Genomic DNA, 21,029 nt, shown 5'->3' with positions numbered 1-21,029 from the left:
TGGGCTTCTGTGTGCGAGCACGTCTTGAAATGAAGTTGATGGAGAAAATACTATTTTTTGTCTCCCATGAGTTACAAAACAATAAAAGGGTTGGGTAATTTCGGGAGCCCTTGACAGGGGTGGGCTTTGCTGTACCAGCACTTCTTTTAACTGATAGAATAAATGCGAAATTGCGAAATTGGGGGTTGTGTGACTTCAGCCGCCCCCTGAGGGGGTGGGCTTTGATATGCCAGCAATTCGTTATATGAAGCAGATATAAAAAATACTACTTTTTTATCCAAGTGGTGTTAAGACGATGAAAGTGGTTTGCTATAATAGGAGAAACATCTTTTTGCCTCAATGTGGGCTCCAAATTCGCAGATTTTCTAGTAAAAAGGTAATCTAAGAGAAAAGGGGTGGGTAATTTCAGGAGCCCCTGACGGGGGTAAGTTTTGCTGTACCAGCACTTCTTTATATGTAACTGATAGAGGAAAGCCAACTCTTTTGTCTCCATTTGATTTTAAGACAATGAAAAAGGATTGCTTTTTAGCAGAAACACCCTTTAGCCTCATTGGGGGCTCCAAATTTGCAGATTTTTCCATAAATTTGCAAAATACGGAAAAATGGGATGGTGTCTTCGGCAACCCACTGACGGGGGTGGCTTCAATTTTCCAGCAATGCTTTATATGTAGTAGATATAATAATTTCTACTCTTTTGTCTCCAAATGGTTTAAAACAATATAAATCGCTTTACTTCATAGTAGAATCACTTTTTTTTAATCAATGTGGTTCCAAAATGTCGAATTTTCCAAGAAATGGGCAAAATACGAAAAAGGGGCTGGGTGACTTGGGGCAGCCACCTGAGAGGGTAGGCCTTGCTGTGCCCTCACTTCTTTAAATGTAGCTGATAGAGAAAAGCCTACTCTTCCGTCTCTAAGTGATTTCAAGAAGATAAATGTTGTTTTTTTACCTATCCGAAGCATCATTTTGCCACAATGAGGGCTCCAAAAGGCAAGATATTTTAATGGTCAAGCTTCGGATAAGGGTGGGGTACCTTCGACAGGCTCTTGCAGGACTATGTTTTAAGGTGCCCGAATGTAATTGCTTGCGACATGCAGAGCAATGCCTCCTCTAACTTTTCCAAGAGGTTTCATTAACATAATTAAAGGTCGCTTTAATATGTAAAAAACGCCTTTTGCCCTCATACCCATATATGTAATATACACTTTTCTAACATTCTAACGCGACGCTAATTACATGCATTTGTGCGTGCTAGTCACACCAACAAAGTCGAGGCAAGACCGATTGAGTCTATTGTACTCTTTTGAAAGGCAAGCCAGCGAGCGCATTGTAGTCGGTATCACTAGTGTGACTAGTGACGGAGGTTGCTTTTTGGTGTCATTTTATCGCAATATCGGGGAATACATTTGGGGGTATTTTACCTATATCTAAGCAAGTTAAGACATTAATACGGTCATGAAGCATATCAATGTTCTCGTTTATATATCCTCTTTCGTGTAGAGTGCTGATATTTTGCATTAATTGTTGATATTAATGACAAAACAGAAAGATATCAATGCACATGCAAATTTTTGCCTGAAAACATGGAAATGTTGGCATAAATTCTTATATTTATCAAAAAATATTAACCGGACTGTCCAGAAAACGATTGCAATCGATTTAGACTATCTAAATCATTGTGAAATGCGTATTTATTTAATATTTTTCATTTGTTTGTGCGAAAAAATGAAAATAATTGATTTTCATGAAAAATCCAAGATGGCCGACAAAAATGGGGTCCTCTGGGCCTTCCGTACAGGATATGACCCGGCAGCAACACATTTTCTTGACCACTGATATCATGCCAACATGTTGGGACCATCAAACCTTTTGTACCCGATCAGCTAAATAAACTCCCCCAGCCCCCGGACTAAGATGTTCCTAGGTTTTAGCTGTAAATTTGGGAGTTTGGCACCCGTTACTTTACATTTTCTGTTTTACCATTCGGTCTCAGTACAGCTAGTCATTGTTTTACGAAAATGCTTAGGCCATTAGTCACAAGATGGCGTTCTATGGGCCATAGCGTAATTTTTTATATCGACGATGGAATTTCAAGCCATGCCGATAGGATATCTGCTCTCGCGGCAAGTCAGATTGTTCGAAAGGATTTGGCTTTGTCAGGACTTAAAAGTTAGCGAGTATAAAAGCTTTTTTACTCCCCAACAATCGGTCAATGGTTAGGTTTGCTGATTGATACAGTTTTTATATGCAATTCTCTCTACCAGAGAAACAGATACAGAAAATACAAGATTCCATCAGTCATCTTTTGACTGCCCCCACCCAATTCGTCTCTGTTCGAGAAATCGCAAGCACTGTTGGTTTAATAATTTTAGCATTTGAAGTAATTGGGTCCCTCGCCAGGCTATTCGCATGTACATGAGTCTAGAGTGACGGGATTCCCGGTCAAGTAGAGTTTTGTTGTCCGCAGCTAGGTACTGAAGGTCGAACTTGAATTTTGGCACAAAAAATTGGTTTCCGTCAATGGGCAACCATCAAGTCTTTTCTTTCTGCTACTTCAGCAGTATATTCAAACGCTAGCGTTCCGGGTTACGGGGGCTTTTCAGTAAAATTCAATGACTCACTCTGTTTTAGTCTATGTTCCCAATTAGAACAAAAGGAAAGTTCAACAAACCGTGAACTTCGTGCTATTCTTTATGTTCTAAGATTCTTAGGACCAAGACTATCTGGTCATAAGTTGAAAGGGTATTCCGACAGCCAAAATGCGTGCAGAATAATTTCAATGGTAGCACTAATTCTTTTTTGTTGCATGATTTGAGTATTCAATTATACAACATATGTCTGGAATTCAATGTTACTATCGAGCCATAATGGCTTCCGCGCGACTCAAACCAGCGGGCAGATTAATTATAAGTAGAATCATTAATCCAGATGATTGGTCTTTAAATCGTAAAGTATTCGTCATGCTCGATAGTTGTTTCGGTCCACACTCAAGAGATAGATTTGCATCACATTATGATTCACAACTACCGCCTTTCAATTCGAGGTACTGGAATTCCGGTTGCGAAGCTGCCGATTGTTTCACGCAAGACTGGGCCGGGAAGAACAATTGGGCATGCTCATCGGTGTCTGTAGTACTGAATGCCGTAAAACACATGATGAAATATAAAGCAATCGGTACTGTTAGTGTCTCAATGGCCCTCGGTTGCCTTTTTGTCAGTCCTTTCGCCAGACATCGGTCATTTTCGGAAATTTTAGTCAGCACACATCTGCTGCTTACCATTCAAGATTTATGCATACTAGGCAGAGGGCAGGCTATTGGGTACAAACCAGGCAAGCGTTTGTTTACAGTCCACTACTTTTCAAATTAATCGTTTTTAGATATGACTTTAGATATGACTTTAGAATGGCATGAGTCCACTCCGGTCCACGAGCGACAATATGGTAAATTGAATTAATTTCTGAAGGATCATACAGACACAAAAAACTTAACGATTACAATCGGTACTGTCACGTGCCTCAATGGCCATGATGGCCCTTGATTGACTTTTGGCCAGTCCTTTCGCCAGACATCGGTCATTTTCGGAAATTTTTGTCAGCACACATCGTGCTGCCTACCATTCAAGATTTATGCATACTTGGCAGAGGGCAGGCTATTGGGTACAAACCAGGCAAGCGTTTGTTTAACGGTCCACTACTTTTCAAATTGATTTTTTGATATATGACTTTCCAATGGCATGAGTCCACTCCTCCTGTCCACGAGCGACAATTTGGTAATTTGAATTAATTTCTGAAGGTTTAGACACACACACACAAAAAAAATTGTGATTGCAAGATACGATAACTCTTTGCAAATTTCGGATCCATGAGAGACAGAATTAAACACTATCAATTTGTATAGTATATGATTGATTTGATTTTCAGAAAAACAAATATTTTGCATTCGAAGTGTATCCTGTTCATGAGAGACAGCTATAGATCTTAGCCCATGAGAGGCACATGCTTAGCCTTATACAAAACAGTTATGGATCTTATACAAAGACAGTTATGGATTTTAGCCCATGAGCGGCACATGCTTATACAAAACAGTTATGGATCTTATACAAAGCCAGTTATGGATTTTAGCCCATGAGCGGCACATGCTTATACAAAACAGTTATGGATCTTATACAAAGACAGTTATGGATTTTAGCCCATGAGCGGTACATGCTTATACAAAGATTAACGTCATGAAGACTTATGTAGTTGTATTGTTGATGAACTGAGTTATATACTTTTGATTACGATTGTAATATGTTACCATGCATTATATGCTGATATTCAGAGCCAAAGATTGGATGTCGATAAGATTCAATGTTCTTATATTCTAGGACCTACGACATTATCTTTGAAATTTGTTTGATACACATAAAAAAAATAAAATAATAATGATACTAATACTAATAATTTCAGGTTTAGCCAAATCTAATCGGCGAATCTATATCATTTATAGCTCGAGCAATTGTCTTCCACATTTTGATCGATAAATCGGTAGCAATATCGCTCTTTGGTTAGCGAGTGTTGCAAATATTTTCAACTCTTAAGTATAACTTATGCTGTGTAATCTTTTGTTTTTGGTGATGTCAAAGAATGCATTGATAGCAGTTATACACATCCGCAATCTACTCTTGTCAGAAAATTGTCCCGATTTGCAACTTCATTTACTGCCATTTCTTTTTCAGATGTTCTTATCACTGAAACATGGGCCGAATCAGTTTTTCAGACCAACGAGTATCTTCTCCAGTTAATGTTCTATCTAGATTCCGTTTTGAAGTCCAAGGCACCTGCTACTATGGCTCTATTGTCAAATCGGCCGTTGAGGAATATCGTCGAAGCCTAGCTAAATCAAAATCACAAAAAAAAACCAGTATCGTCTTTAGACTTGGCTCAGCTGGTAGCAGATAAACATGATAAAGGGGACCAAGACGCATCTGTGTCTGATCTTCGCCTTCTATTCATGTGCTGGTAGCTTTCGTTGGTATGTTTAGATGCGACGAACTCTGTTCGTATGAAGGATATATCTTCTATTATCATATGGCTTTGTACGTCCCAAGAAGGAAAAACAACAAGTACCACCAACGTCACAGTGTTCATCGCCACATCAGGTAATCCAACTTGCCCAGTAGCAATGTCAGGTCCTTGCCATGTTGCCATCCCCTTGTCTGTGGATTCAAACGTACGAAGCGTCATGATCTCCCTCTCAAACCTGCAAGCAAACCTTTGTCTTACACGACCGTAAGAGACATCATAGTCAATGGTCTTTCATCGTACAAGGATCCTTCCAAACTCGGAAAGCTCAGTTTACGAGCTGGCGGAGCATCGGAAGCCGCTTCAGGCTTTGTTAATATAAGATGTATTGCACGGCAAGGTGGCTGGAAGTCCACATCTTCGGACATGTACATAAAAGATCCAGTTTCCAGCAAATTATCCGTTAAAAGAGCAATGAATCTCTGAATTAACTAACGTTTTAATCAAATGTCAAAAGGTCAAGCTATTTCGTGCTGATTTTGTTTCTGTGGGATAATTATGTATACTCTTTAATATCTTCGAAATTTGTATTAATTTTCACTGTGCTGAAAATGGTAATAGATTTTCTTTCGTCACATTTGTCTTATTCTTGTTTTTTTATGCGTAAAGACAAAGAGTAAATACTTTTACGGTTGTACTTTTAATAGTTTGGAAGTTCAAATGTACAACGTTGGTGTATATATACGAACATGTTAATACTAGTCAATTCTAGTTAGTGTAATTACGCATCTTGATCCAATTCGATCTTTTACCTCGCATTATTTTGTTGAGGTGTCGGTGACCGCACTCTCCCAAGAGTAAAACAATTAAACAAATTGATAACAAATATAACAAACAATTTTGTTTGCTTTTGTTTGTGTGAAGAAAGGAGACTGAAATGAGATTGTGAAATTCTCTTAGCATTGTATAGAAAGAGAATTGTTATCTCATTTGAGGGGGAATGTTGAATTGTATGTGATTACGCAACATGTTATTGTTGCTATGTTAGGTGGATGGGAGAACTGGGTTAGCTTTCATTCGCGGTCATCACACCATGCAGGGCAGTAGCATATTTTTTTCCCCCAAGAATTCTTAAATCACAGAGATTTATAAAACCATATTTTAGCAGGTTAAACAATTTATTTCCGTTCAAATTACGACAGTGGTTAATAAAAATGTAGGTTGACCTTGGAGCAAATTTCTTTGTCTGCTCGATCGCCTTAATGGGGTCGGATAGGAATTTCAGAGAATTTTCCTTATTAGTTATCAGGGTCCATGATTTTGCTTGTTTATGCAAGCAAAATCTTAGTACAGTTATCAAGTTGAATGATAACTCAATTCCTAAAATTCGATAATTCAATATTCTGATTGTCATGATTGTTTCTTAATTCTAAATGTAATTAACATACGACCAAGATCTAAAATATTGATGTTTCATGATTATGCAAGCATTATACATTTCATACATGAGAGCAACTTCAGAATATGTAATTTGACGACTACTAGTATAGTCTTCGTAATTCAAATCAGCATGCAAGCTGTGTTAGACGCTAGTTGTTGCATTATGTTTTGAGGTGTAATTATTTTGAGAAATGATCGTGTTATTTGTTTTGAGGTGTCGATGACCGCACTCTCCCAAGAGTAAAACAATTAAACAAATTGATAACAAATATAACAAACAAATTTGTTTGCTTTTGTTTGTGTGAAGAAAGGAGACTGAAATGAGATTAGGTATTATTACATTTAAAGAATCTGCGTTTCTTGTGTTAAATCCATGGCGGTCACAATACGTCTCAATTTCATTACATAATCGTCCAGGAGCAGTGCCATTAATGCACTTGTACATAAGTGTTGCAAAAAAGTAGTTGCGTCTTTGTTCAATGTTTGGCCACTTTTCTTCAGATAGGGGAAAGCTGTAGGAAAGATAGACAAAACAGGTTGCATGAGTTGGTAGCGAATCGGCATGCAAGTTGAATTGTCCGACTCATCATCACCGGCGTAATTCTCCTCATTTACCTCCATCGACGTCAATTTGTTGTTATAGAGCTACAAACTTCATCATCATTCTCTTCATCTTCATATTAAATCATCAATTTGAAAATCAAAATCTAGATAAACTTCTGGGTTTTCTTTCATTTCGTAATCGAAGTATTCAGTGACAGTGTGGAGAAAACGTACCCTCGCAACAGGTTTTGCATGCAAGTGGAGCCTGATGAGCCTGACGAGAGCAAATCACCTCTCTCGTACACTCATGCACGTTATCAAATTCGAGTCAATTCAGAGACCGATGCGAGGCATATTTCGGAGAGGCATTTTAGCGTTTTTTACTAAATTGGCGATTTCCACCTTATGTATTTCGTTATTTTTTAATGACCAAATGATAATCCCCACATCATTACCTGTCCACTGATATATAATAAGGCCATATTCATAATCAACATACAGTGCGTCCCAGAAAAAACGAAACCGAGATTTAGCGATTATTTATCATAACTTAATCACAAATACAATAGACAAATGACCTACCAATGTAAAGCTTAGAATCTCCTCTTTCATCTGATATTACTTAGATTATTCCTCATTCACGCATGAGTGAGCGAAAACAATTTGAAGAAAGGATACAGAAAATCATTTGGCGGGGGGTATCTGAATTTCAAAAAGAAAATCACGTGCCTGAAAAGTTCAATATCTGCTCTTTCCTTTGATACCTTAATCACACAAAATGGTCAAGGAGTAAAAAAGTTATAGTCCTTTGAAATAATGCTTGTATTTTCATAAAATAAACGTGTTTTCACCGGTCTCACACAGAAGCTATCGCATGGTTAACAAAAGACTTAATGCGTGGCTGATCGTCAACAAAACGGAGTTCGAGTGAGTTTGAACACTAACCTGAAAATCCTCTTCATTTTATGAATTATTATTAGAATTCAAGCCTTATTTCAAATAACCAGAACTTTGTTTTTTCTTGACCATTTTCTGTAATTGAGGTATCAAATTAAAGAGCAGATATTGAACTATCTAAATACGTGGTTTTCTTTTTGAAACCCAGATACAGCCCGCCAAATGACTTTTTGATATCCCCTCTTCAAATTGTTTTTGCTCACTCATGCGTGAATGAGAAATAATTTAAGTAATTTCAAATGAGAAAGGAGATTCTAAGCTTTACAATGATAGGTCATTTGCCTATTGTATTTGTGATTAAGTTATGATAAATCATCGATAAATCTCGGTTTCGTTTTTTGTGGGACGCACTGTATATCTCCGTTAACTACGACAATTACTTCAACAATGTGTAAAATATGCATGGTTTGGAATCCTTACATTTTATGACTCTTTCGTATCCGATTTATTTTTCAGAGCAACAATACTACGCACCAAAATGGGTATTGGATCTTCTTCGCTGTGCTATCAGGGAACAAAACGATCTACGGTACTGGAGCTTTCTGAGGACAACAATCACGGAGTTCAACGGAAATATGGTAGGCCTATATACTTTATTTCAGTGGCATTTGGACTGAGGTGGGGCAACTGCCCGGGATGGCATTTTGAGGGAGCGCAAAATTGTCAAATAACCCCCAGCAAAGAACAATAATCAAAGGTATACCTAACCCCCTCAAAAAATGAATGAATAAATAAATAATATAAGAATTAAATCATAGTACTGAATGCATTAAAACTAGGATTTCTGTGCTTTGAAGCGTTTAAATTAAGGTACTTTTTCCTCAAAAACTTGAAAATTTAAAAACTAAAAAAAATGGAAACGAATATTACATCTGAGGACGGCAGTTTAAAGGGGCTTTGAGGAGGTAAAGGGTAACAATAACCCAAATGGAAATTGGGCAAATCTGAATCAAGGCAAATGCAACACAAATGAAGGGTTTTGATTTGAATTTGAAATGCCGCAATAGGCTGCGTGTATGCGACCTCAAGCCAGAATCATGATTTGAATCATGATCTGAATCATGATTCAAAACACAAACATGAATCACAATATCACAGAATCAGCGTTTAGACGGCCTTCAATCCAATGCTATTTCTCCTCGGAATCGGGCCGATCCAGTGCGCATCACTAGTGCGCATGACAGAGGAAGTAGAGGTCAAATTTTTTGCACATGTTTTGCCTTCAGAATTCAGTCTCTTATACCTCATTTTGTTTACTTCTATTCATGTTGTCGATTTATCGCAATCGTTTTCGGAAGTGAATTTCAGCGTAGATCCAATTTAATATTGACACTGTTAACTCAACAACAACTGAGATCATTGTCTGATCAGTAGTTAATTAGTTCATTTACGAGAACTTGAAGACACGACCAAAAATGAAAAGCAGTGGACGATGCGATGACCAACACAGAACTTGAACATGACAAGAAATGCATAGCATGCGTAGCACATACAACATTATAGCGCGCGCCTTGAATTGGCAAGAGTCAAACCGAAAGTAGCCCGACCCAGTGACGTCATAGAATCATGATTCAAATCACGATTGCGTTTATACGACCTTTTTGGTTCGTGATTCTACAGAAACGTCTTTCCAAACGCCCCTTTTTCCGTGTTTCATGTTTGTGATTTGAAAGACGTTTATCGTGATTCTACAGAATCATGATTTGAATCATGATTCTAATCATGATTCTAGGGTAAAAAAGTGGCGCATAAAAGGGCAGTAAGTCGCTTTGCGATAGGATTTAAAATCATTTTGTAAAGGTGAAATCGATTGATGTTGCGAAGAGATAAGAGTGTCAAGTTTGATTTTTACTTCATGTTTTCAGTGACATCATACGGAACATTTGCCAATTCTGTGTAAAATTATTATGACGCCAAAGTTCATTATATTTTCGGTTATGAATCTAGTGGGAAATTCATTCGGATTTCCGTCACTAAACAATATAAAAATTCTTTCTCATTTTGACAATTAAATCTAACGCAATAGTCCATTCTATTTCGAAAATTCAAACTAATAAACTTTTTAGTCGAATTCTTAACTTATGCAGAAATATAATTCTAGTGCACGAGTCGTAAAAATCAAATTTACCGCGAACATGCAGTATCGCAGGCATTCATTTTATGATGTATCACCGACTTGTTAGATGATTCTGGCTGAATGTTTCGATAAATACATTAATACTTTATTACTTTATCGAAACCCCGGCGCCCTCACTCCGGGGTCGGAAGGACCGCATGCGTGTTCCCAAAATGTCCGGTAAAGGGGTACTTTTTCGCTGGACAAGTCCGGCCCGCGCATTGTAAAAAAGGGGGGTGTATTTGTATTTTCACCCGGAGATTTCTTTAAAAAGGGGGTGTTTTTTTATCTCTCTCTTTGGACTCCTGAGAAATTTTAAAAGGGGGTTATAACATATTTTGAATAACATAGAAAATTGATCAAATCCCGGGATCAAATTCCTGTAATTCCTGCTAGTTTTGAAAGCTTATTCAAATGAGCCTGAATAATCCTGAATTCAGGATTATTTCATTTTGAAAATTAAAGTACGGACCTTTTGTTGGAATGAGAGCTCATCTGAGATAGGGGGTACATTGAGCAGTGTTCCGGATTTAGGGGGGTCTCTAAGGCAGAAAAAGCCCGCGAAAAGCACTCGAAAGGGGGGTTCAGAAATTTTGGCAGACCTTCGATAGGGGGGTGCTTTCAAAGGGAGGGAACGAGCATAGGCGTACCCTAAATAACACTGAGTGGGGGAGGGGGGCCGGGATCGAAATTACCCATTCAACTACATTGTCCTTTTTAAGAGTGTAAACTAAAAAAAAACCCAATATTTGAAAATGAAGATAATCATCTCATCTGTGTGGTTTTCACATTATGACACGAAATTGTTAACATAATTATGAAGTAATAATTACCAGGAAAAGTGCAAAATTTACATAAGTAATCGAACGAGAGTGGAGGTATTTTTGATGGAAAACTATTGCTTCTACTATACATATTTTTTGTCTTTTTTTTACTTTCCGTAGCTCTTGCTATGAATCTGTATTATAAATATATCAGTAAAGTGTATAAACAGTTTAACAATAGACCTAGAGATAAAGACTCATGGGCTGATATTTTTTAAAAAGTTTAATGATATGCTTATGATATCATCATTTCATCAAAATCTATACAAGTAATGCGAAATCTATACGAAATGCTGGACGAAACGTCATATCTTCATTCCTATAAAAGCCACAGATGACGCATATTAGGCTTTTCCGGTGCGTATCAAAAAAAGTTTACACTTTGAAAAAGGTGTGGGAATTAAAAAATATACAACGTGTGGATAATATTTTCACATACAATCTTGGGTTTGGGTCTCATCTATCCAATGAAAGTAAAAGTTTTGATAGAATATTACACTTGAGTGAGCACTGTCCATTTCGGTAAAGCTCGCAGAAATCTGTTTGCGCAGAAATGATCGTTTTCACGCTGTGTTAAAGGGAAAGGGCGAAATCAAACTTACTCTGCGAAATATTTCTCTTACATTTCCCTTGCAATTTTAGTCAGCTGAAATAAAACGGATTCATTCAAGCATTTTGTAACACTTTTGCCACCCAATTTGAAATTTCAACACTTAGTAAGCACAACCTTTACTACCCTTTTTGTGCCAGCTGGATCTGAGGACATTACTGAATCTGAACAAAAGTTTATATCAGACATCTCCAGCATTTTTTCACCAAGTTTTTATCATTTAAAGCGGGTTTACATTTCATTTTTCATTTAATACTTGTTTCTCCACACTTTTTCCAAGCTTGACAATGATTAACAAAATGAAAATCAAGCCTAAGCCTTTTCATGTAAATCACAGCTCAGTGTAAAGCAAATATCGTCACGATGGCCTCGGTGTGTGGGGGAGTGGGTGGGACGCAATGCACTCGTCGAAGTGTTTTGGGCATGGAAACAAGTTTAAAAAGGGTAAATATATCTTCAAATCAAATTTACTAGCTAAATTCCACGTGTTCTTCATGATTAAGGTTCACTTCTATTCGCATAACTATTTCAAAGTTCTACGCAAATCATTTTTTACTTACTTTTTAAAAGTTAGTGGTGCTCACTCAATCGGAAATATTTTTCGACAGTTACATCGTCATTTGCTTAAATGGATCTGTACCAATGTGTAAAAATCTTCAGGATATTACATATGTATAATTTTACAGGATTTTTTCTAAGTGTAAACTTTTTTTTGATACGCACTGTATAATGACAGAACTAAAATATAGGCGAGTTGAGTCTTTTGTAATTTTCTCTTCCATGCGATATGATTTTTTTCTCTTTGTTAGGTTTCCAAGCCGAAGTTGGAGATAATCACCTTTTATACGAAAAGAATAGTGACTTTTAATGCTTGGTCGCTTCGCCCTCATATAAGCAAGTTATAGCTCTATGGCATTCGGGAAGCAGTGATGTCGAACGGGGCCGTGGGAAACAATAGTTTTTATACTGGGGTACTGAAGTAAATTTGAAAAGCATAAAAAAAGGGTATAGTAAAATTTCTTCCACAGGTAGTTCGCAGTCTTTTTTCGCCATTGATTTTGTTCACTATGCAAGGTGATGTTTTAATATTTCAATGAACTGTCACGGTCTGGCGAATGGCAGGAAAAGGGAGGACGTACTATATATACTATTGTGGAGCGTTGTGGCCCAGTGGATAAGTCTTCTGACTATGAAACAGAGGGTCGTGGGTAGGAATCCCAGCCATGGCGTAATTTCCTTCAGCAAGAAATGTATCCACATTGTGCTGCACTCGACCCAGGTGAGGTGGATGGGTACCCGGCAGGATTAATTCCTTGAATGCATGAGCGCTGAAAGGCAGCTCGAGCTAAATCCGGGGTAATAGTAATAACAACGCGCCTCAGAATAGAATATTTCTAGATAGATGGCGCTTTATAAATGCCTATTATTATTATTATTAGTATATCTAAAATCTAAACAGTATGATATATGTTGTATACAGGACACCCATTTCACCCCAGCCACAGAAACAGAAATATGTAGAATTTGGGGAGGTACGTTTTTTTTCTTATCATACATCCAGCTCCAGAGGTGATGCAATTTTATTCAAAGATTCTCTTACTGTTACAGTTAACCAAAGCAGAACAGACAATAACGGAAATTTAATAGCCTTAGTCTTGACACTATATGAGTATGATATTACATTGGTTTCTTTATACGGCCCGAATACTGATAGTCCAGAATTTTACATTGACTTACAACATATCATCATTGATTTCGAAAATCCACATGTGATTATTTGTGGAGATTGGAACCTCGTTCAGGACCAGATTATAGATACCCATAATTATTTACATATAAATAATCCTAGAGCAAGCTATCAGGTTAACAATATGAAAAATGATTTACAATGTAGATTTATGTGATCCATGGAGAATCGGGTATCCGGTGAAAAGGTATAACACGTGGCGTCAGCCAAACCCTTTAAGCAAGGAAGGTTAGATGTTTTCCTTATATCTTCAGAAAGGTTATCACTTGTCCATAAATCGGAAATTTTGTCAGGTTATAGAACAGACCATTCATTGGACCTCCTTAGTTTGAAATTGAACAAGATAAAGCGGGGCCCTGGTATACATGGTACAGGGAAATTCAACAATTCTTTATTACAGGATGATCAGTTTGTGTCAAGGATTATCAAAATTATAAAAGAAACAATAACATATCATGCTACAAATGAGGTGATGTTCGATGAGAACGATAATAAAGTTGAAAATTGTGAACTTTCTATCAATGACCAGTTATTTTTTGAAACTCTCATAATGCTTTTGAGGGGTGAATCTATATCTTTCAGTTCATTTGTCAAGAAACAAAATAAAGATAACGAAAAAGAATTGGAGAAGAATATTGAAATACTTGAACAAAGACTAGTGAATTCAAATGATAAGGTTAATTTACTTGTAGAACTTAATGATAAAAAATCACAACTTGAATCATACCGTCCGAAAATTATTGATGGAATTATTATGAGATCTAAGATAAAGTGGATGGATTTTGGTGAAAAGCCATCAAAATATTTCCTGAATTTAGAAAAACAAAATAAAGTTAATAAAGAAATAAGACAACTGTCTACAAAAAATGGAGAAGTGATCACTGGACAAGATGAAATATCTAATGAAATTTGTCGATTTTATTCCAGACTTTATGAAAAAGGAACACTGAAGATGTAGATTTGGCAATACTGATATTTCCTGATATTCCTAAGTTAACTCCAACAGTGTCAAACATACTAGAAGGACCTTTAGAAGAAAAGGAAGTGTATGACGTGTTAAAAAGTATGACAAATAATAAATCTCCTTGGCAAGACGGATTCTCTGTTGAATTCTTTCGCTTTTTTTGGAAATATCTAAAAGTATTCATGGTCAGATCTTTGAATTTCGCGTATACAACAGGCTCTTTGTCTCAATCACAAAACTTAGGAGTGATTACTTTAATTCCCAAGAAAAATAAGCCAAGACATTTATTACAAAATTGGCGAACCAATTTCACTTTTAAATGTTATATATAAAATTGCAACTGGGCGTATAGCAAATCGTTTAACCCTTTTCTTTTCTTCCCTTTTCTCTTTTTTTTGTTGGTCGTGATTTTTTTTTGGGGGGGCAAGACCCCCCTATCCATACGCCAGTGTTCTGCTGCGAATTCAATCCAGCTTGTGTTCTTTCGAGATACTCCTGTAGTTTTACTGCACTCTTCGTGTTTTGCATTATCAAAGCTTTGACGATTTAAGCGCCTCATTTGACGATAACTTCAGCACATATGACACATATTGCTTTTGGTTTTGCATCACTGCCAGTCATGATAAATTCAAATTTAATGTATTCAGGGTCATCATGGTCATATTTTCTTGCAGTTTCCTTCTGAGACTTGCCAGCAGTAGATGTGTTTTCTCCCTCACCCTTCCGCTTTAAAACACGGTCTATTTTGATGTTTCGTGATATTTGTACATAAAGCTCAAATAGACAGTTTGGGAACTAACTGCATTCGCAGAGGTCTAGTAAATGGGCGACAGTTAAGGCCTGAGAGGTTCACATCAAAGTTAGTTGCATGTATATTGAAACATGCATTGCATGATCAAAGCGTGCCCCTTTGTTTGACACACAAAGACCGATCAAACAACATTTTCGGACATGAAATAGTCCATTGTGAAATATAGTTTTTCCCCTATTTTTTTTTCTTCGTCTGGAACTTCTCGCGGCCCACCGGAGAGAGCTTCGCGGCCTACCAGTGGACCGCGGCCCACCGGTTGAGAAGCGCTGTTCTAGAAGGCGAAGGAGGCGACCTACTAATTTACCTTTTAATTCAACAATATATTTTTCGGTGAACCAGTTTGACAAAATATTCAGAGAATACGATTTTCCCCTTTTCCCATCATTATCATTTTGAAATAGTTAAATACTGCAATGGTTATTAACGTTCCAAATAGTATCAAGTAGTAGTATAGTAATGATAGTCATGGTCGTAGTAGTAATAGTTGTTGTATTAGTAAAACGTATGATGATAATGATGCTATATAATCTAAATATCAACACATATCATCTCCACTTCTTAAAAAGTTACATTGGTTGCCTATCCGGAAGCGAAGGGAATTTAAAATACCTCCCACTTGGAAACTTTAAAATGGCATATGGCACCAGAATATTTACAAGACCCTGCCATGTCTTATTATACACCTGATCGTAGCCTGAGATAACCACATTAGCTTCTTCTGAAGACCCCCCCCCCCCAAATACGAACTACCTTCGGGGTGTGAGCTTTTTCTCCCGCAGCACCTTCTCTTAGAAATAATTTACCACTAATGTTAAAAAATGAAGACTTTCATATCTAAACTGAATTCTGGGATTTTCTAACAGTATCAGTTCTTGGCACTAAGACACCCATCCAAATTATCAATTTCTTTATTGTTTTCTTGTGCGCCTCGGAATAGAATATAATAGATGATGCTATATAAATGCCTATTATTGCTATGATTATAATAATAATAATCATCATCATCATCGTCATTATAAACACCATCATATAGGTATATAAATAATTGGCGTCTCGCCATTCAAGTAATATTCGACACAATAGATTACAATGATTACCCCAATTCCGAACAATTTATTGGTTGACTGTTGATCATCATAATATCATTGTTTTTTCTTTCCTTCAATTTATATCTTTACAGATATCGTTCATCAGTCTGAAGAATTAATCCGCATTATAAACGAGGTTAAGGAGAAAGGAGTTAAGATACTCCGCGTGGAATTCACTGACATCAATGGCATCACGCGATGTAAGATGGTAGCCGTAAACACTCTGGAAGAACTGTCATCGACCCTAAAGAAGGGGGTTCTCTTTTCTCCGATTTGCTTCATGAAAGATCCGGTAGGAGAAGGATTCGAATGTGATTTCAAGAAAAACTATTGGTTCTCTGATATGTGTGCCCTTCCAGATCTGCGCACCTTTCGGGTTATCCCTTGGCTTGAGGATACGGCAGCGGTCTCAACAGTACTCTATCACCTTAATATGAAAGACCCCGTGGTTGAGCATCCGAGGAATGTGGCGAACAAGCAACTCCAACGTTTGAAGGGTTTGGGGATATCACTGATGAGTGCCTATGAATTGGAATTCCGTCTTTGCGGCGACAGGGGTGAACAACTAGTTCAGGAACGAGTTGGATTTTGTGCCAGTAGTATCCTCCTTGCAACGGCCAGGGACTACATCAAGCAGTTGTTTGATTCTTTGCCGCGCGTCGGGGTAACTGTGGATGCTATACATTCTGAGAGCCCCGACGGATCTCTTGAAGTGTCTACGAAACCTTCATTCGGAATAAAGGCTGCTGATGAGGCTGTTATCTGCAAGGATGCATGTAAAGAAATCGCTCTCTGCAACGGATATAAAGCACTATTCATTGCCGATCCCGATGGCACTGGGAGTGGGTTTACCCTTCATTTGAACCATTCTCTTTGGGACAAGTCTGGTAACGTGGTATTCAACGCTACAACTGGTGACCTCACTGACACGGCTAAGCATTGGATTGCTGGTTTGCTTGCTCACGCACGGGCGTTGACACCCCTCATGGCTTCCACCGTTAGCGGGATCAAGATGTTCGGTGCTTATGAACTGGTCGATTCGGTAGAACCGTCATACATTTCATGGGGCAAACACAACCGCTCGGCTACTTTCCGCGTCAAGAAGAGCGATGGACCAAGTGGATCATACATAGAAAATCGCCTTGGAAGGATTGATGCAGACCCATATCTTATTCTTGCAGGTACCGTTGCTGCAGGAATGGACGGTATTATCAACAAGATACCTCTCCCAGATGAATGCACGGGAAACGCCCATAAGGATATCCCTTCAAACACACCCAAAGTTCCCTGTGATATGAAGGAAGGTCTCGCAGCTTTGGTCCAAGATAAAGTCCTTTGTGACGCCCTTGGCCAGGAATTCATTGACCTTCTAGTTGCTGCAAGAAAACACGGAATTGCACTTTCCAAAGAAGAAAAGATGAAAAATTAACACGATTTTGTTCAAATGCTAATTCGTTTATTTCCACTTTTTTTTAACGAGGTAATTCGCCTCGAGAATCAAATGTTTTTTTTTTAACATTAAAAACTACAATGTAACAAATAACATAAGCCTTAAACCATGAATGTGATTAGGAACGGTATCAAATATCCATCACAGCTGTGACCTGCCACATCAAATCCAACCAGAAGCGGCCAAAATTGAATTTTGAGAATTTCACCAAGCTTGATAAAGCACATCCTAACCTTCAAAGTGAATTATAACTTGACAGAATTAATCTACAATAGCCCTAATAGTTCTTGATTGAATGTAAAAGAAAGTCAGTGAAAGGTCCAAAGAATACGGATAAAACAAGGTTTAAAGTTCAGGGTTGAGTCAAGCATGAGACCACTTCGTGATCTCTATGAAACTTCCAAGGAAATTCTGCTAAAAACTTCTTTATCAGGTCTTTTTTTTACTTCATGACTTCAAATCTTAACGTTATGAAGAAGACGGGTTCCTTCTTGAGATAAGCTGATTTCTAGTTTTAATTTTTAAAGAAAAAAAAATCTTTTGACGGAGAACCTTCCCTGGAGTTGGCTAGTCACGATATATATTGGACTTTCTTATTATAATATCATAATCTTTCTTCAGTTTTCGTATTTATTGGATTAGAAATCACAAAAGATATGTCTTCCTTGTGTTTATTTCAAGTCTGTTCACTTGTAACCTTATTTGCATTTTTCTATTTTAGCATTGAGGGCTATGCCTAATTTGATGGGATCCTTATGGAGTAATATCATCTTTTATTGTCTGTAAATAATGTAAAACAGTTTGTTTGTTTTATATTATTTCTAAGGAGGATTTTAGTATTATCATTTTTTTTGCAATTCTGTATATGGGTGAAAAACACGGAAGCAATATAAACATATTTGATCAATTACATGTACATCAGCTTTGGCAACTCCTTTACTGTGAAATCAATATAATATAGTATCATTAATGTATAATATTATGGTGTTTCTTCAATTTTACTATTCCTTGGCTTAGAAATCATAAAATAGGTCTTCTTTGTTTCTATCTAAAGTCTGTTTTCTTTAACAAAAGTTTAATTTTTCCATTTTAGTATCTAGAACATTGAATATTTAGAAGGGATTCTTAAGAAATAAAAATAATATTATATTGTCTTTAAGTATAAGTTTGCTTTTTTTCTTTTGGTAATTTTTAAGGAATTAGCATTATATATGTAATTTCTTTAAGGGTTATGGTGTTATAATATTTTTATTATACAATAAATGTATATATTGGTAACGGGAAAAATATGAACAAATTTGATGAATTACATGTGACAGCTCTTGCAACTATCTTATTTAAACATGTGAAAACAATGCTAAGAGTATTACTGATGTCATGGATGTATAATGTTATGGTGTTTCTTCACTTTTCGTATTTCGTGGCTTAGAAATCATTATGTCTTCTTTGAGTCTATTTAAAGTCTGTTCATTTGTAATCGCAATTTCTATTTTTTTATTTCAGGATTTAGGGCATTGCCTAATTGGACGATAACCTCTACAATTGTTTAAATAAAATCTCTGATATCGTCTGTGAAAAACGTTAAAGTTTGGTTGCTTTGTATTGACAATTTTGAAGGTCTTCGTGATTTTTGTTTACTTTTTGAGGGTTTTAATGTTATCATTTTATAAACATGTATAATGGTAAAAAAAGGGAACATTTGTTGTTTGTGTTTTTTAGCACGTGCACACATTGTATCAACAATGCATGAAGCATTCTCATTTCTTTGATGCAAAATAAAAGAGCAATGCAGGTATAGATAAATGCCATGATCAATGGCTGTGCCGGGAATCGAACTCCGGACTTTTCCGGTGTAGGCGGACATAGACCATTCGAACACTACACGGCACCTTGCCTGATATACAGAAGTTTGATCAATTACAATATGTACAACAGCTCTGGCAACTCTTTTTTTTAATATGTTGTAAAATCAATGCAAATAAGGAATACTGGTTGACATAGCGTCAATGTTCCCCCACGTTTTGGAAAAGGGAGGGAAGAGGGAACATTTTTTACACATTAAATGCAACCATTGTAGTTGGATTATTGACAATTATACAAATGAAAATAGCACAGTTAAATATACAATTACAAATACAATTAAAAACCTAAGACGATTGGGAAATACATAACAATATACACTGTACATTAAATATCAGGACAAAAGGAGAGTGATTATCAGGGGTAAATAAAGAAAGTATATACAAGAAAGATATGCAAAGAAGAAGAAATATAACATAAAAAATACGAGAGAGAGAAGAAGCAGGGAAATTAGAAATCTGAATACAAATGGGTGTACATCAAATATCTAAAAATGGACGACATGATAATCTAATCAAATTTGACAAAATACGCAAATGAAAAAGCGAGGTAGAAAAACAAACTGTATTATATCAGGTCGTTCGGAAGAGATTATATGATTATTGGGATGGATAGATAGATAGGAAGGAAGGGAAAGGAGAGAAGAATACGAGTTATAACAAGAGAAAAACATGAAAAGAAAAAAAAAGAGGAGAAGAAAAAATAAATAAGACAGAAAAGATCGAAAAAGGAAGAAAATCTTTTAAAAAATTAAGGGGGAGAACAGAATGAAAATTAAGTAAGAGAAAAAGAGAACAAAAGGAAAGAACGAAGGAGAGGAGAGGAGGAAAAGGGAGAAGATAATATAATAGATAAAGAATGAACCTGGAAAATAGGGGTTTAATTGCGCTTTATACACCTTTCAAATATTACAAAAATGATATTAAATTGGGGGTGATTTCATTGCAATTCATGTATTTTAAAGCAATTTCGTTAGACTCAGGAAAACAATACAACATACTTGAGCGTAAATAATATGTCAAGAGACTGGACAATCGGTCTAAGTCGATTACCAACTCCATTGTCTAAACCGTTGGAAACTACTTTCCCTATATTCCAGGCCCTTTCCCTAAGATTCGTCAGTTCAGACATCCAATTAAGTGCCCAGACAGGCCTACTACTGGTGGGGCTTGGTGTGATGTCCCTCTCCTCCAAGTTTCTCATCAATTTTGTTTGTTTTTTTTCAGTGAAAAATCTTGGGTTTATTTGTCAAAAAATGCATGGTGAAGAATACATTGGAGATGTTAAAAATTAAATTGTAAAAAAAAAAATGATTTAAAACCGAGTGTAATTATTTGCATGCTCTGCTTCTTTGTTGGATCCTGGCTGCGTTTATGCGACCTCAAGCGAGAATCATGATTTGAATCATGATTTGAATCATGATTCAAAACACAAACATGAATCACAATATCACAGAATCAGCGTTTAGACGACCTTCATTCCAATGCTGTTTCTCCTCAGATTCGGGCCAATCCAGTGCGCATCACTAGTGCGCAGTTTGACAGAGGAAGTTTTTCGCACGTGTTTCGGCTCTCGAAAAATCTTTTGCTTCCAGAATTCAGTCTATACCTAATTT

The 21,029-nt window shown here is 36.8% G+C and overlaps 1 protein-coding gene across 1 annotated transcript; it reads left to right on the top strand.

Annotated features, from left to right (window-relative positions):
- Positions 1-4,718: 4,718 nt before the first annotated feature.
- On the top strand, positions 4,719-19,250 carry LOC129282590 (lengsin-like). Its single transcript, XM_064113951.1, has 3 exons — positions 4,719-5,141; positions 8,401-8,522; positions 16,197-19,250. Exons 1-3 carry the CDS (start codon positions 5,017-5,019, stop codon positions 17,531-17,533), a joined length of 1,584 nt encoding a protein of 527 aa, XP_063970021.1. The 5' UTR covers positions 4,719-5,016; the 3' UTR covers positions 17,534-19,250.
- Positions 19,251-21,029: the final 1,779 nt, after the last annotated feature.

The sequence above is a fragment of the Lytechinus pictus genome, chromosome 19 (genome assembly GCF_037042905.1).
Source record: "Lytechinus pictus isolate F3 Inbred chromosome 19, Lp3.0, whole genome shotgun sequence".
Taxonomy (NCBI): domain Eukaryota; kingdom Metazoa; phylum Echinodermata; class Echinoidea; order Temnopleuroida; family Toxopneustidae; genus Lytechinus; species Lytechinus pictus.
The sequence above is the reverse complement of the archived record's forward strand: the minus strand, read 5'-3'. Positions and strand labels throughout refer to the sequence as shown.

Excerpts from the sequence above, each read along its gene's own strand:
- LOC129282590 (XM_064113951.1), top strand. The coding sequence starts at position 5,017 with ATGTTTAGATGCGACGAACTCTGTTCGTATGAAGGATATATCTTCTAT. Across the intron at positions 5,142-8,400 it reads AGTGTTCATCGCCACATCAG|AGCAACAATACTACGCACCA; the intron begins GTAATCCAACTT and ends TTTATTTTTCAG. Across the intron at positions 8,523-16,196 it reads CGGAGTTCAACGGAAATATG|ATATCGTTCATCAGTCTGAA; the intron begins GTAGGCCTATAT and ends ATATCTTTACAG.